This window comes from Borostomias antarcticus (genome assembly GCF_949987555.1).
Source record: "Borostomias antarcticus genome assembly, chromosome: 7".
Classification (NCBI taxonomy): domain Eukaryota; kingdom Metazoa; phylum Chordata; class Actinopteri; order Stomiiformes; family Stomiidae; genus Borostomias; species Borostomias antarcticus.
In genome coordinates, this window is record NC_140240.1 from 7,024,638 (window position 1) to 7,042,311 (window position 17,674).

The 17,674-nt window shown below is 43.1% G+C and overlaps 1 protein-coding gene across 1 annotated transcript in view; it reads left to right on the top strand.

The window, feature by feature from the left end:
- cntn4 (contactin 4) overlaps positions 1-14,985 on the top strand; it is a gene marked incomplete at its 3' end in the record, with an annotated part of 86,974 nt that extends 71,989 nt beyond the window's left edge. Inside the window, exons 12-22 of the mRNA XM_084441531.1 lie at positions 6,026-6,201; positions 7,399-7,519; positions 8,077-8,235; positions 8,861-9,010; positions 9,242-9,312; positions 11,594-11,828; positions 12,104-12,219; positions 13,843-14,029; positions 14,136-14,248; positions 14,340-14,508; positions 14,894-14,985. Of these exons, the coding sequence (XP_084297657.1) occupies positions 6,026-6,201; positions 7,399-7,519; positions 8,077-8,235; positions 8,861-9,010; positions 9,242-9,312; positions 11,594-11,828; positions 12,104-12,219; positions 13,843-14,029; positions 14,136-14,248; positions 14,340-14,508; positions 14,894-14,985 (1,589 nt within the window). The remainder of the gene's footprint in view (positions 1-6,025; positions 6,202-7,398; positions 7,520-8,076; positions 8,236-8,860; positions 9,011-9,241; positions 9,313-11,593; positions 11,829-12,103; positions 12,220-13,842; positions 14,030-14,135; positions 14,249-14,339; positions 14,509-14,893) is intronic.
- Between the last annotated feature and the right edge of the window lie 2,689 nt (positions 14,986-17,674).

Genomic DNA, 17,674 nt, shown 5'->3' on the forward strand with positions numbered 1-17,674 from the left:
CAATTTTATTGTCATTGCCCTAGTGACCCAAAGTTCAATTGGCACCATTGAAAGGGTCTATTGGGGAATTAAGCAATAAACCACTCGAGGCCGTGTGTTAGTGTTAGTTAGTGATTTTATAACAGCTAGGGGGCGTTGTTAGGCACGACGTGAAGTGGAATGCCTTAAACCCCCCTAGCTGTTATAAAAAACACGGCTTTTATACAACGGTTACTACAGCTATTAGTGTAAAATAAACACACAGCAATGTAAAATATTAACATTTATTCAAAACGAAGCATCATTCCCTCAATTCCGCCGAGCAAAATAGTTCCCCTAACAAAAGGGTTGCCAAGCAACAAAAACAACTACAATGCATTGGATCAAATGGGAGGCGCATTAATACTGAAAATGGAATGATATGCGGTCCCAGGTGTGTGTTACAAAGTATTTTAACACGGCTTCCAGCCAATCAGAATCAAGAATCAGAACTTGACCTAGGACCCGAGATGTTGGCATGGCTACACGACACCGAGTTGGACCTCTGACGTTACACGAAAGAAGAAGAATCAGAACTAACCATTGTATAACGGCCCTTTGATCACATTGTGCCAGCCAAGAGCAATTATGCACAGAAAAGTAAAGTCAATTATTTCACATAGTTCTTAGACCTTAGACCTTAGACTCACTCTACGGAAGAGCATTAGGGCCAACAACTGAGTTTTTTGGGGGGGGTTTTAAGCTTCTGACTTTAATGTAATAATTTCTGAGAAAAAAACTTGGAATTTCTGAGAAAAAAGTCAGAAATAACTTCTGAGAAAAAAGTCAGAATTTCTGACTTTAAACTCAGAAGCTTAAAAAAAAAACACTGTTGTTGGCCCTAATGCTCTTCTGTACTCACTCACTCAAGTCAGTATCTAAATGCTCTAAACAATTTGAGAGTTGAAAAAGAATTGCATTGCATAACCAATCCAAAGTAATTAATATTATTATTATTATTATTATTATTATTATTATTATTATTATTATCATAATTCTCGCCACCATTCTAGCGACTATATTTAACTCTCCACACGATTGGTAGGCGAAGATCTTCGATTGTCTGGTATTGTGAGACTACAGTACTTTGACCTACAGTAGGCTAATAGAGTAAAGAACAGATAGGCCTATAAGTCAGTCCTTGCCATTTCTGTGTCAGCTACAGTATGGTATATCTTCTGTAAATCATTATCAAGTTGCATTTCCTTACCCTGATTAATAAGGAATCATAGATTATATGTATTATATGCTTTAAAGTCAGCAATCAAGGATGAGGAGAGAGCTCAGAGTGAACTTGGCCATGGGTTTAGGCTGATGCCTCTCTCTCACTCACTCCTACTGAGAGTGGTTCACATAATCAGAGAGCAGCAGACGCTCCAGGCTTACTGGGCTGAGGAAAAGACAGGCCAAGGTGTCACTGTTTCTCATTAATGGATATACAGAGTTAATTGTTGTTCTAGGTAAAGCATGGCATTGTGCTTCCAGACATAATAAGTCTTGCATTATACCACAGCCGTGACCATGGAGTCAACATTGGGGGGGAATCAAATCTGCCCCCCCACCCCCGGAAAAAAAAAAGAAATTTGAAAACTCTTCAAAAACGTTCCTGCCATTCTAATGTTAAATATATAAAAATCACTTACACATGGGATGCTTTTTATTTTTTACAATAATTTCATCAATAGTTGCTCCGTTCTCACTCACCTCCATGTCACCAGAATACACTCTCCCTGTCTGGTCATGTTCTCTCTCTCATTCTCTGTCTTTACTCTGAACACACTAGAGTCAACATGGAAGATATGTTATCAGTAAACAAGTGGGGTTTCTTGCTCAGGTAGCCTACTAACCATTTCTGTGTATGAAATGTGCTATACAAATAACAAGTTTCATTTGATTTGATTCTGATCTGAATGGCAATGCTTATTATATAAAAAAAAAACATTGACATCTTTTGTCCTACTGTATAATTCGATCGTCTGACTAGTAATGTTTCTCACTGCTCTTATTACTTTTCTTTTTTTCTAAGGCTGCCCAAAAACTATCAAATGTCACCCTTCCTCTTGCTCATGATGACTCACTGGGAAATTACACATGTATTGCAACATAAATGATTGACACTTAACTCAAACTTCACATGGGCTTTCTAACAAATATAATGTAATAAAGACATTAACGTTAGTTGAATATGCCCGTGAGCACTGTTAGTGGCTGGGTGAATGTGTGACAAATTAACTTTCCAAAGTTAACATCACACAAAGCTAGCGAGTGGAATATGCTATGGAATATGATTACATGTCTTTTTAATATTTTTTATATTTTTTTTGTCATTTGCTAATTATTATTTTGGGCAGTGGTGTGGTTGCTTGTCGTAGAATAGCAATTTATTTATATTTTTTTAATATCAGTTACTGTAGGCTATATATTGGGGGGGACATTTTGAGCCAATCTGAGTATTGGGGGGATGTGCCCCCCACCCCCTCCCCCCAATATATACTGTATGGTAATGACACATAATTACACTGCTTTCACCGTTTATTATGAATAGTTCAGTTTACAAACACTGCTTTTTGAAACCCTGCAAATGCCACTCATGGTTCAGTATGATGGCTGTATGAATTTCCAATCTGGCTAAGAAAAATGGTCCTGTGTATCTACTCTGTGTAAATAGGCCCCACTGTTGTTCTCTCATTATTTTCTGGCAAAAGGAATATGGGTTTGATTTGACATTCTTCCTGAATGGTTTCCTTTCCATCATCATATGTGAGAGCTGCATTCTTCAGCTGATGTACAAATTGTCCATATATGATCCTGTGCCTCTCTGTCACAATCGATGTCGTTCAGAAAATGGGACAGGGTAATTTACATCCACTTCAGTTCATTGAAGATTGGAAACCTGTTTAGTTGGGAGAATACCCGTGGCGATAGTAGGCCTCATGGGAGATCACAGGGGTTTATTTAAATTGGCTGTGGTGATATGAATACTGAAAAAATGCCTGTCACAATGTATTAATTTACTTTAGATGTAAATAAACCACCTAGCAAACAGCAGAGCAGTCAGGACAGATGAGCATTGTTAATGTCCCCATTATTCCAACACTTGGGGGATATTAACAGATGAATCCCTCTTGATTAGCAATGTTCTCCCTGAATTTTGATTAGCCAGCAGTGCAGGTGAAATCTAGCAATTAGCATTGCCAACTACTGTTGCATCTGGTCAGTGGCCTCAAAACTCCAATCAGCTCCATGTTGAGTCCCTTCTTGCCCTGAGCATTAGACACCATTCATCTTCCCAGGCTACGACTGAGATATAGTTTACATACTTGGTCGTGATGTGAAATTATTCTGGTTGCACTTTTGAACGGTGAGATTTTCTGATCTGAGTGGCTAATGTGTCAGCTTTCCAATTACATCTGAGGGCGTCCTTTGTTCTCTTTTGTGTCTAGCACGCTTTAAAAAGGATTGCTGGTCACAGCAGGTTATCATAGAACTCAAAAACACCATCCAGAGAGGTGACAGGAGTTATTGCCTTTGTCACTTTCCCCTGGTGTGATTTTCCACAGGTGCTGAACTGAATTGTCTGAATGACCAGTCTTGAGAACGTGAATACAGGGCTGAGAGCTGCTCATAAGAACCTGTGTGTAGTTACTTCCAAGTGAATGCTTCTTTGATATTTGTCCTTGAGATTTACGTAGTTATTGCGTTGTTGGAATTGCTTTGGAAATGTGTGTTTTGCTGTAGATTTTCCTTTGTGGCCCCTTGAAAAAGTTGAGAAATAGAAAAACTTTAATGATATATTTCTAAAAGACATCCTGTAACAAGTTGGTAAAAGGCTCTGACGGATTACATTTTGCTCATTCAGAAGATTGAAGGGGACAACACCTTTGAGGATTACATTGGCTGCTACGATACTGTTATTCAACCAGTCACTGAAAAAGTAACTATATTGAGTCTTGGCCTGACCTATTCCAATAAGTTGCTCTGTTGACATTGATGATGACCTTCAGATGAAACCCATTTCCACAAGGTGTTGCTGTATCCTTGACACCTTGTTGCCAAGGACCAGTCATGTGGATCTGAGCTTGAAGGGATCAGATTGACTGTCTCCTTGAAATTCCTGAACCTTAAGACTTCTCAATACACTATGCATTATTCAAGTGCGCACAGTGAGCCTGGAGTGGAGGCCTATGGAGTATGTACACCAGAGAAAAATGCACGTTTACACATCCCACCCAGGGCTATTTAAATTACCCAGGAGTCTCGGTGGGGGTGGGTTGGGCGTGCCCGTCCTTGTCGGCCGCGTGTGTGAGCATTATTCATGATGGCTGTCTGTGGGGCGGGCTGCCGTGCAGAGAGAGCAAGGTGTGTGCGCTCACGCCACAGAGAGGACAGGAAGTATCCACATTAATTCACATGGTAAACAGTCACCAGCTCTGGACGCTGACCTCCCCCTTTAACATTATTACTATGCAATCCCCCTTGTTCCTCCACTTCCTGGCTGCCCAACCTGTCAGCTGTCCCTGGAGACGCTGTGGAGTCCGTCGGCATGGTTACCTGCTCTCAATCTTGTCTGAGATTGACCCTGTTTAGCGAGACGGTTGGTCTCCTCTCTCTTTCGATGACAGTAGGTAACAAGGCATTATATAGTATAGAAATCAATCAAATTATGCTCAATAGCTCAGTTGGGGTCGTGAAAACAACCTTGGTTAACCATACAGTCTGTCACAAATTATAGTAGAGAAATGCAGTTTGTTCACAGTGTCCATTTTACACTTGTCTGTCTTAGACTTTTCTACAAATGCACTTACAATAACAGCCATCTCATGGGCAATATTGGAAGTCAAGAGCCTGTACTCTCTCAGCATTGTAACACAGTGTGATGAATAGGACTATACTGTGTGTCATCTGGACATTTCATTGTGAGGAGTAAAAAAGAACATGACAGTACTATGAAGGTCACTTATCGTGAAAAGCACCTTCAATAAAAGCCTAATTTCCTGAGAACTGATTCACCGTTTATTTCCACACTCAGCTCGGTGAGCTGTCATTTGTTCTGTCTGCGAAGCTAAATTCAGATACAGAGAATTCTTCTGTGTCCTTTTATGATAGTTTACTTACTTCACTCTATGTACAGTAGCTCACCGTTTCATCTTAACAAAAGCGGCCTGAAGCTTTTGAGGCAGCTCTTCATTGTGTCTAACAAACCATACCAGCTGATAGCTCTCAGCTGATATCAGAAAAAAAAGACTAGATAAATCACATTCTGAGTGGGGGACATGCAATGCAGGTATCAAATTCATTCTGGATGAAGAGGACTGCATTGCCGGCACTTTCAGCATAAATCTATGCCTGTCCTGGAATCATTTGCTATGGGTAATTTACTCTATGCTCAGAGCGGATATTTCGACAGAGTACTCACAGCACCCCCAAGAGGATGGCAGGCGCCTTGCAACGGCAGAACAAAGCCGTTTGTGTTCCTCTCAGGCTTCCTCTCTCATCTGTCCCTGCCTGCCTCTTCCTGTTCTGCAGCCCACTCTGAGGTGGAGGCGAGGGACCACGCCTCGTTCCCAGGTGAAACAACAGTAATACGCCGCATTCAGAGACTCGGAGAGAGAGGCACAGTCGTGAAGGGGGAGCAGGCGCTCCTGTTTACTGTTTTCCTCAAGGCTCCTTCAGGGACTTGGTACTGTAGTAGGCTGGGGGAGTTAAAGCCTGGCTGACAGTGACACATGGAGCATCTCTCTATGCACAGGAAGACCCGGCTACCATGGTCTGCAGAGAATAGCTGAGGAAGAAACCACCACCTCTCCCCGCCCCGGTTTTAGTTGATTCTACATGTGTATCTGACATATCCATGAGGGTGATGGATGGGTTGTAACAGGAATAGTGGGAGCCATCAGGGAACTTCCACTTCCTCCCCCCAGAGCTATTAGAAGAGCATTTTAATGTAGTTTCTCATGTTTCATCTTGTGATTGACATTCACACATGCATGTGTCCGGTGTCTTCCAGAGCCAACCATAATAACAACACCTCCGTCCACCCTGGACGTGACCGTGGGAGAGAGCATTGTCCTGCCGTGCCAGGTCTCCCACGACCCGTCTCTGGAGCTCAAGTTCACCTGGTTCTTCAACGAGCAGCTGATCCACTTTGGCGCCAATGGCGGATACTTCGAAAAAGTGGGCGGTGTAAGTGCATATAAACCTGCAAATGTTCTCTCCCCGTTCCAGGGAACATATCGTGCTACAGTATCAAGCCTCCCATTTATAATCAAAGTGTCATGTCTGAGAAATGGTGCTGGTTTACACCATGCTTGTCAGAGGCACAGCGATGCATAATGAACGAAACACGACTTTACTACAGGGTGCTGGAGATGGCTTATATTTTATTTATGCTACTGCACTCTCGTGAAAATGTGTCATTAAAGAGACATTGATTTTTCAACCCCTTCAGAAATTACATTGAAAAAGGGTCGAAAGGTGCCGTTGGTGAAACATTGGTACATCGATATGCTACTACTCTTCTGTTAGTGAGGTCATAATAGGTACCAGCGCAGTGCAGGGTGTTTCTATGTATTGTGTGTATTTATAGGCAGAAATTTGCTGCCAGAGGTTTATTTTTATTTTATTTTTTTAATCAAATCACTCCCACCTCTAAAGCTTTCTCTTACAAAGATCATATTCTGTGAATTCTTGTGAACTGACAATATTCTTCTTTTTTTTTTACTTTCAATGTACCTCTATCTAAAGAAGAGTAATGATGATCATTGTTTCAGCAATGATTAGGAAGGCCATGTAGCTATGTAGCCATGTAGTAAGTCACATTGTCATGCTTTTTTTATTATTATGTTAGTGCTGTTATATGTAGCTTTGCTTCTCAGTGGCACCATGTCTAGTTAGCCTTTACCACACAGGTCCTAATTGTCCCGCAGCTTTTATCAATTTGCCACTGATCCTGACTCCGCTCTACTGATGAAAGGGCAGTGTAGAAGTAGAAGCCACAATTAGAGAAGAAGAATAAAAGTAATGCTAATTTTAAATATACTAAGCTTTGATCGTTGAAATCACAAAAGCACTTTTCCATAATATTAGGGCAGTCAGATGAATACATTTGTGTAGCTATTATTACAAATTGCGCTCGCATGTTTTTCTATCATCTCTCAGTAGATGGAAGTAGAGATACAGGTGAATATTCGCTGTAAATAAAAAAGATACAGATGATAATAATCTCATATGGCATATGTACAATTTAATTAAAAGGCAACTGTGTGTGTGTGTGTGTGTGTGTGTGTGTGTGTGTGTGTGTGTGTGTGTGTGTGTGTGTGTGTGTGTGTGTGTGTCTGTGTGTGTGCGTGCGTGCGTGCGTGCGTGTGTGTTGTATGACAGCAGCATTCAGCTGGGGACATCATGATTCGGAACATCCAACTGCGACATGCAGGGAAGTACACGTGTGCAGTGCAGACCAAAGTCGACAGCATCTCCATTGCTGCAGACATGGTTGTCAGAGGTATGCACCCCTTCTCACACCGTCAGTGTGAGTCAAGGCGTCACTCATTCCTTCATACCAATGATTACTTCTAAGGAATTCTCATTAATGGACATATTCATTATCTGTGAGACATCCTTTGTGCTAGTAAAGGTCAATGTCTTAGTAATTGGAAATGGGAGATGGGCATTACTTTCAAATCTATAGCATGTTAAGTTTGAGTGGACGTAGTGGCTTTAATTAAGACATGAAGGCACTCTATTTTCTGAGGTCACTTGAAAAGATGGTCAAATAGAGTAGTGTTTTAGATTGAAAAATAATGTCTAATCTAATTAGACAGGTTTACTCCCTGTGGTTGTACACCAAACTCACTAACCAAGCTATACAGTGAGGCTGAAGGCAACAGTTGATGGACTGCTCTGGTTTTTCTACCCCTCTCTCCTCACACTCGTTCACGCTCCTTCAATATCTCTGTCACATACACTCGATCTCCCTATCTCTTCTCTCTATATCCTTTTCCCTCCCCCTCTCTCTCTCTCTCTCTATCTCTGGGCTCGCTTGGCTGTGCCATGTTCCAGGTCCCCCGGGGCCCCCCACCAGCATCCATGTAGAAGAAATCACTGATACCACAGCCTCTCTCACCTGGAAGCCCGGCCCTGATAATCACAGTCCAATTACTTGCTACACCATCCAGGCCAGGACACCATTCTCCCTGGGCTGGCAGGCTGTCACCACCGGTAAGCCCTGGCGCACTCTCCAACCAGCCATGGCCTCATCAAATCATTTGGAGGAGGGGAGAATATTGGATATGTGATTTTTACCTCAATTCCAAAGTGGCTCTCAACTGTTCCGTGACCATTGACCGCTATTGCGTCTGACCTCTGGGATTTCGAAATGGGGAGGCATTGCTGATAGGCCATGCTGTACGGTGATGGCTTTTATTGGACAGCATAGCTTTCGCTCCGTTGGATACAGTGGAAAGGGTAATTTTTCGATGTGCCATCCATGATAGGGCCATGTGTGGTCTTCAGGTGAGGTACGACACATACAGCACTATCACTTTAAAGAGATTAGATTAGGTCACACTATTCTTGTTTCAGGTTAGCGTCATCTGTCATCACCGTCACCACAGATAGACGGCACCTTGTGACGGGACCCAGAAGAGACGCAGCGGTCCACCCTCGAGGCGTTTGTGTTGTCTTTGGCGTGTGAGCACGCTGTGTGTCCTTTTGACTGATTAGCCCAGTGTGCTCACCAGGCCTGTCAGGCTGGAGGACACTCTATCGTTACAGTACTAGGTTCCTACTGAGGGTGGGGACTGTGTGTGTGTGTGTTTATGTGTGTGTGTGTGTTCTGTGCCAGTTCCTGAGGTGGTGGGGGGCCAACGTCTGACAGCTACAGTAATAGACCTGAGCCCCTGGGTGGAATATGAGTTCAGAGTACTGGCAAGCAACGCCATCGGGACGGGAGAGCCCAGCAAGCCGTCCAAACAAGCGAGGACAAAAGCGACCTGTAAGTATTCATGGGCGTAACTCTTCACGCATTCCCTCATCGGTGCATGTTCAATATGTATTGTATGTTCATGTACTGAACATACCGATGTCAAGAAAAACAGCAACGTTGAACTCGTATTTAAGTCCCATTTCAAAAATGTTCAATGAAATACGCGACCGTGGCGTCATTGGTGACGGAGAGGCCGGCCGTCTGATTTCAGTAGAATGACGTTGTCCTCTCTTCCGCCAGCCCCGAAAGTCACACCAGCCAATGTGAGCGGAGGAGGTGGCAGTCGCTCAGAATTAGTCATCACTTGGGAGGTAAGCAAGCCGCTACACTACTATTCTCTCAGCCATAGGGTGGAAGCTAGCCGTCATTATTCTCCCAGGACCCGGGCCCTTGTTTCATTAATAGCGGCAGACCGGCTTAATGTATGGCATTTCATTTTAAAGAACAGAAAGGCAATAACTGCCGCTGTCACCCTGAGGGAGAGAAATGCCTTTGAGGATTTAATAAGATAATTAAACAGAATGGTTCTTCCAAAGTCACAATCAACTTTTCAAATATTGTGTTTTCCACTATCTTTTCTATTCCACTCTGATACCTCCTCTATCAGTCCATTCTCAGAACTCATATTTATTCAGGTCGCTTGCGCTTGAATCTTTGACTGCTGTGAGTTTCTATTGATGTTTCAAATGTGAAGGTTTAATTAAAGTGATCATAAGATATGACCCTGTTGTCTGTGCGCAGTGCAAGGGCTGATCTGGGAAAGAAAGCTTTTATGTGCTCTGCTGCACATGCTTGGAATAGCCTTCAAAAAGACTTGAAACAAAGAAAATTGGTCTCTTTGCCTGCTTTTAAAGCTCTTATAAGCTTAATGATAAGTGACTCAGTTAGTACGTGTCAATGTACATACTGTAGGTATTTATTTTATGTTTCCTTGTTGTTTTATAGTTGTTTTTACCTCTGCCCCAGCGACAGCGCAGGGCGAGAGGTAATGTTTTCGGTGCCGTGCGTTTGTGCGTGCAGATCTGAATCACGGGTCGGGTCCATGGACAGCCCAAGCAAAGCTGGACTGTCCATTCACCTCCATTCATTGTTTGGACTATGATTATGAAAAAACTACCAAACTGATTTTTCTGAAATTCAGTGGAGGGGTGCATCATGGGCCACCTTAGAACCCATTCCATTTTGGAGCAGACCTGAATCACAGGCCAGATCCACAAATTAAAACAAATCTTAGAGAATGAAGCCAGCTCCATCTGTGAGGGTGCTAGAGACATGGGGTTGGACTGGGATGTGCGGGGGGAAGAGCCTGGAGTGCACACCGCATTGCCCCCTGCCGGCTGTGACCCGAAGGGGTCGCCACAGAGCCAGCAAATACAGCCACCCATTCACCTCCAGTCATTTTTTGGACTAGGATTACACAAAATGAAAACAAAACCTAGAACGAAGCCAGCCCAAACACGGCCCAGACAGCCATTCAATTCCATTCATTTTTTGGACTAGGATTACGTGAAAACTACCACACTGCTTTCCATGAAACTCAGTGGAGGGGTGTAGCATGGGCCAATTTAGAACCCATTCAATTTTGCCGTGCACAGAGCCACGACATGCACTCAGGGGCAGAGGTCTGTGCTCTCTGAGCACCATTTCTAGTTATTGTTGTTTCTGTCTGTAACTTTTTATGGTGCTATTTTGGCCGGGGGGATATTCCAGAAAGCAGATTTAGTGAAAACTGAGTTTGCTAACATCATCATCATAAGGTCATCCACAGACGGGCCTCCCATCTTTGTCTCCATATCCCGGTCCTCCATACACCTGGCGATCTCATCAGTGGTCTCCACTCCTGCATCCATCTTTATTATGTCCACAAATGTTTTAGTAGGAAGTAAGAGTTTACTAACTTTGAGATTAAATTCAATCTCAAGTCTCTTCAGTCTCAGAGTTTGCAAACTCAGTTTTCACTAAACCCACTTTCTGGAATAAACCCACTTTCTGGAATACACCTCTGGTCTCCCTTGTAAATGAGATAATCGATCTGAAACTAGCCTGGTAAAATAAAGGTTAAATAAATCATTTTTAAAAAGGCTGTAACTCAACAAAGTGCTTGTTAAGCCTTGACTCAGAATATTTCCCACTTGATGTGGCAGCAGATTACTGCAATGTCACAGCGAAAAGAATAAGCAAACATGCAATGCATGCATACATACATGCAAAGAATAAGCAAACATGTTGTGTGTTCCAAATGTCTTCATGCACTACTCTAGTAGCCTGAGTCAATGTCCCTGATTTTAAGAAAATGGAAATCCCTTTATAGACCACGTATCTTTCGGGAGTATTGGTTTATAGAATAAAAGTCACTATAAATACGTGATGTATGAGGTGCTTTTAGTCTTAACAATAGCTGAATAGAGGGATCATGCTGTGGGCGCTGTATTATTGATGGGTGTGTTCATTCACTCACACCATGTGGGTATTATGGGGCACGCACGTGTGTGTGTGTGTGTTTGTGTGTGTGTGTGTGTTTGTGTGTGTGTGTGTGTGTGTGTGTATGTGTGTATGTGTGTGTATGCGCGCGTGCGTGCATGTTTCCTGCAGCCTGTCCCCGAGGAGCTGCAGAATGGTGGCGGGTTCGGCTACGTTGTGGCGTTCAGACCGCACGGGGCCACCGGGTGGATGCAGGCCGCGGTGCCCTCCCCAGAGGCCTCCAAGTACGTCTTCAAGAACGACAGCATCCAGCCCTTCTCCCCCTTCCAGGTCAAGGTGGGGGTCTACAACAACGAGGGCGAGGGCCCATTCGGGTCCATCATCACCATCTACTCCGCAGAGGAAGGTGGGTAAAGTGACGCCTGCACGCCAGACACTGACCGTCTAGTCGCGCTTCTCTGGCCTCTGTTCATACGGGATGTAGTTCCAATGCCGCTGGAGAGTCCTCTCTCGTAACACTTCACCATCACAGAAACCCTGCAGCGCTGCCACGCCTGTCTACATCTGCAGAGTCTCAAACAGGCTCTCTCCCAGTAGCTTTCAGGAAAAAGAGGGATCCACTTTGAGGGTCATCAAAGCCTGCCATTACTCTAAAAGTAAGTCTTTCAACATCAACTTCAGAACCTGGAAGAGCGCCCACCAGGATCCGCGCCAGGAGCCTGTCTGCATCCGAGATTGAGGTTTTGTGGAAAGCCCTCCCCTGGAACACCAGCAAGAGAAGAGTCCTGGGCTATGAGGTAAGCTACTGTAGGAGAAATGTATTTTTCATTTTCTCTCCCACCGGCGTTTGTGTGTGTGTGTGTGTGTGTGTGTGTGTGTGTGTGTGTGTGTGTGTGTGTGTGTGTGTGTGTGTGTGTGTGTGTGCGTGCGTGCGTTTGTGTGTCTCTGAGTGCATTACAGCTAATGCTGTTGATTCTTGTCCTGTTCTATTATTGATGGCTGTTGCAAGTCCTTGCACCTACCTCCGAGGCACAGGAGATATAATAGTCTGTTGCATGTGTAACCATCCAGATCCCAGCCTGGTCCCATGTCTCTGTGTGTAGTTAGTTGCTCTTGTTGCTGTGCTAAGTGTTGTAACTGCGCTAATTAGTCCACTGATGTAATACACCAGAGGGAAGAACATTTAGCTCTTAATCCACACAGCAAAGTCAGTTCAAAAGCCGTGTCTTTGAGCTTAGTTAGTTCATTGTCATCTCCATTTGGTGTATTAGGTACACGGTCCCAATTTCCATCCATAGAATGCATAAAAGTGTTAAAATTATGATTTGTTGACCATTTGAAAATAAACAGGAGAACGAAGGAGTGAGCCAACCATTCCTGTGAGGACTGGCAAATTCTATTTTGTGCCACCAAGTGAGGCAGTTATTTCAGTCCGGACACCCAGGTGACAAAGAAAATCTGTTCTCAGTCAACCTGACAGCTGGAAAATCTTGCACATACTGTAGTGATTTGACTTTGACCATGCCATTTAAAGCCTGCCTCATTTCTAGGGAATAAGCAACTAGAACTACAGATGGGATTTATGGCTCTTTGAAGGGAGCCGGATCTTGAGGATCCGTTCCTTTCAAAGAGCCATTCAAAAGACTGGCTCATTTTTATATTTATTTATTTTTAAGAAGCCAGCCTTGGGGTGACCCATTTTATCTGGGAAATAATCACTGGGAGGAATGATAGGGTAATATTTGGATCAGAATCATTCAAACTTAGACCTCCAATATATATTCTATTGGTGGGATATTCTCAAATAATGATTAGGCTATAATTTAATTTGGTAATGGCTTGTGTGGACATTTGTGGTAAACATTCCACAGGGTGGCGCCACATGCCTCTGCTTTGACAGCAAGATAATTTTTTGGGATTTACCTTTTGTATAAAATGTGTTTGTGTGTAAATAAACCTGACTTATGTTATTCACGCAACACCTAAAAAAAAATAAGCAGGCTACAATGAATTACTGTGCAAAACAGCTTTTAGTGCAACATTTTCCACACAAGAACATTAACAATACAGAAAAAACATTTCACACAAGAATATTTTGATCGAAAAACTAGAAAAAAGAACGGCTCCCACAACTGCGAATCGGTTCCCATCGTTCGTTTTAAAGAGCCGTTCAAAAGAATCGGATCGTTCGTCACATCACTAACCAGAACTAAAGTACCTTAGCTACGATAAGATGAGGGTACATGGGCTGAAATACCATAGAATACAAGGTGGATTCTATTTCAATTTACTGTATCAGTGCATTCTCTGCAGTTACAGTTCACAGTCTGTTGACAGTGTGAACAAATGTACTTTGCAATGGCCTGTCAGTCTTCAGTCTGCATTCATCTGCGTGCTTCTTCTCCTTTCCTTTGTCTCAGCTGAGATACTGGGAGAGGAAAGAGAAGGAGGAGACAGCTAGTGTTCAAAGGACAATGGGAAACCAGACGTCGACCATTATCCGCGGTGTGAAAGGAAGCAGCACATACTACATCACAGTGAGGGCGTACAACACCGCAGGGGCGGGGCCCCCCAGCGGCACTGTCAATGTCACCACCAAGAAACCACGTAAGCGTAAGAGTGATCTGATTCTGGGCTGCCACTGGTTATCCTTCTTCACAAAGGGAATTTGATTTTCGATCCACGTGTGTTTGTGTGTGTGTGTGTGTCCCAGCGCCCAGCCAGCCCCCAGTGAAGGTGATGTGGAACACATCGAATTCCAAGATAATCCTGAACTGGGAACAGGTCAAAGCCCTGGAGAACGAGTCTGAGGTCACGGGGTACAAGGTGAGAAGGGTAGCGCACAGATAAGCCGGGAATAGTGCCTGTTGTAATGGTCTCCCCTGTGTGACCTCTTGGCCGTGCGCTCCATGCTCAGGTACTCTACAAGAGGAACCGACACAGCCGGCCCAGCGTAATGGAAACCAACACCACCTCGGTGGAGCTCTCCCTGCCCGTTGACGAGGAGTACATCATCCAGATCAAACCATTTGGGGAGGGGGGAGAGGGGAGCAGCAGCAGGCAGATCACCATCCCTAGAATACCAGGTCAGTAGTGACTCTCCCTCAGAGAGAGTGGTAGAATCCACTCCCATGCTACTGGCTTTACCTACAATTAATAATGTATTGTCTGGAACTCTAGACAAACAGAAAAAGAGAGAATACGTTGGTGCATGGGAAAATATTCTCTCTACAACAAAGTGTATGTTTAAAACTACAGTGGGAGTATTCCATGAAAGATTTAGGCATTTTCTATGGGATATTTTCAAAGTCTTGCTTCAAACCTCTGTAAGTCATGGCAGACGTCATGTTAGAAGTAAATGTGTTCAAGCTTTGATTTGTAAAGCAGCTGCACCAGCTCACAGACAGGAACCAACAAGACTGCGCCAAATGCCAAAAGACTAACAAACTCATTTGCTTTAATGCTTTTCAGGTCCCAATGCAGTTGGCTCAGCATCCAAGGTGTCGACTCTTTCAGCCCTCAGCACAATAGCACTGTCTTTCACAGCGCGGACATCCTTATGACAAACCGCTCCCAGGGAACATTGCTTGTTGAGAAAGCTCTGCATCCAAGTTCGAATACAGCCCCAGTCTGGTGTAACTAGCTCCATTCATTTAGTTTTAGAGGCAGGACGAGGCTGAAAAGCAAGTCATTGAGATGAGGAGGAAAGAGCCCACTTCAGAACCCTGGCAAGGACAGGGAATCGGCCGATGTCTTGACCCTGTTGTTACCAAAGCAGTTTCATTGAAAAACGAAAAAAGAAAATGTCTTATATGCATCTTTTGTATGACATATCTAGCTTTCATAGATTTATTTTCAGCCAAATCTAATTGGTCTGGGCTTTTTTAAAGGGCACGAGTGTGAGAGGAGTAAAGTGCATGGCGAATACATTTAACCATTTTCCCATTGCAAAGAAAGATCTGAACAAGGAATTAATCAGAAGTGAATTGTAGCTTGTGAATACGGTTTTATGTAAAAGACCAGAGCAGTGACCGGCCCCGAATCATGTTTTGCTTCATAACTTTTTTTTATTAGTCCATAAAACATTGCACTGATATCTGATGACAAATGAGACTTAAAACAGATGAATATGACCGTGTTAAAAGACAAGCGTGACTTGGGTCCTTGGGAGTTTATCCCTTACTGGTCCCTCTGCCTTGGCCATTTTATTGCGCTGGTGACGTGTTGGGTGACGGGACCCTGTCTTATCCTTTCTCATCCCCTCATCATCTTGTCAGTTAGCCCTGTCTCCTCTAGAGCTACTCCTTGCCTTGTGTGTGCCTCATCATATGTTCAGAATCCTCAGGTCCTTAAAGAGCCTTAAACTATCATGTATAACAAAATAAAACAAATTAGAGACATAGACGTCTATTGAGCAGCTGCTGTGTATGTGCTGCATTTATAGACATGCTGATGGGTTTTGGTTTGAGGTTGGCGCCGCTTGTTCAATGCTAATGCTCATTCTAGACGAGGGTGTGTGTGTTCCAACAGCTTTTTGCTGTTTAGCATGGTTGAGGGGTGATTATGTGACACCCAACACATTTTAGTGGGTCTGCATTCTTACAAAAAAAAGTAAATGCTGCTGATATTTTACTTTCCCATAGTCTTCTGATGCCATGTGCGACTGCTACAGTACACAGTTCGTATGTAGCTTATATTCCAGTGAAGTGCAGGTAGTTCATAGTACTTTAAAGGGATGTGTAGGCTACTAGGTCTGACTCTTTAAAGGGATGTTTAGGCTACTGGGTCTGACTCAGAATCATGCATCAAGAAATGTGTAATATACTTTTTTGTACACTCCAGATCATTTATATAAAAAGGGAACCTTTCTAAAGAGCTAGTTTACTTGGTTTTTATGTAACAACTCAAAATGTTTCATACAGTAGATAATTGTCGCTCAGCATGACTGTATATGACCCCCACTTTCTGTCCATTTGCAAATTGACTGAATGGCTTGAGAACATGCAAGAGAATACAGGATCCTCATAATGGATCCTGATCCATTATGGGTGCAACAACATTTCTACTGTACCTGTGATTCTGTCTTCCCACCAGGTGTTCTCCTGTACACCCTCTTTGACATTTACTGGTTCTAGCATCCATATCCTCCATGTGATTCTCTCTCTCTTTTGGTTGATGTTGTTGGTTGTTTATACTGTGTTAATAAAGTTTATTGATTTATATACGAGAGTGGAAATTATCCTCAATCACTTCTCATGTGAATTTGTTGGGAGTCATAGGGTTGCCATTCATTATTGATCCACTAGGTGGGGGTAGAAGCTCACTTTTCATTTCATGAATCTCAGAGCAAGGATTGAAAGAACATTTCCTTCATTTGCAATGCTTAGAAAGACCACATGATGGCAATGCAAGATTCTGAATCAAACACATTGGCCACATTGTAGGAAAATGTGTGAGCCAAGATATCTTCTTAAATACACTTGTAAATACTATATATATATATATATATATATAAGAGCATTACTGAGTTCATTGTTACTGTCTACCTCACCACTGCCCCAAACCATTTACAGTAAAAGCTGCCTAAACATTCTCCCAAGACTTTAACCTGCCCCACCCTGTTATCCAACATACAACCGCTAGTCACATTCTCAGTAAATGGAAGAGACAGTTTGAATCGCACAGACATTTATTAATGCATTTATGTTTTCCATTTAGACTGAATGCAAATACAGCAAACACGCACCACCAAGCACTAGGGGGGTGTAGAGCACGGTTGTGGTGAGTTGCAGATTGAAAGCCATTCTTCAAACAGCAAGACATCTGTTCAAAATATCAGAATACCTTGGCACCGCTTTACCGTCCTTACCGTAGGAAAGCTACTGCACCAGCTCTTGTGTTTGTTATGAAACACTCCTGACCACATCCCACTTGTAACATCACTCTGATTTACTCACATGCATTGTGAATCATACAGAAGTATGTTTATAATTGTATGCATTCCACCCTTCAACTCACCACATCAGCTATTATCTACGTGGCAACTTCCTTCTCAATGCCTACAGCAGATAGGTCATTTTTGAGTGAATGTAGCAAAAACAGAGATCTAAAAGGATATAATTGCTGTCCTCACTGCAAGCAAGTGCCTTCACAAACGATCCAGTGTCATTTGACCAGATAAAATAGAATATGATCAATTAAAGTAGAATAAAATGTACAAATTCATTGTTAGGGAATCTTTTTCACAGAGAT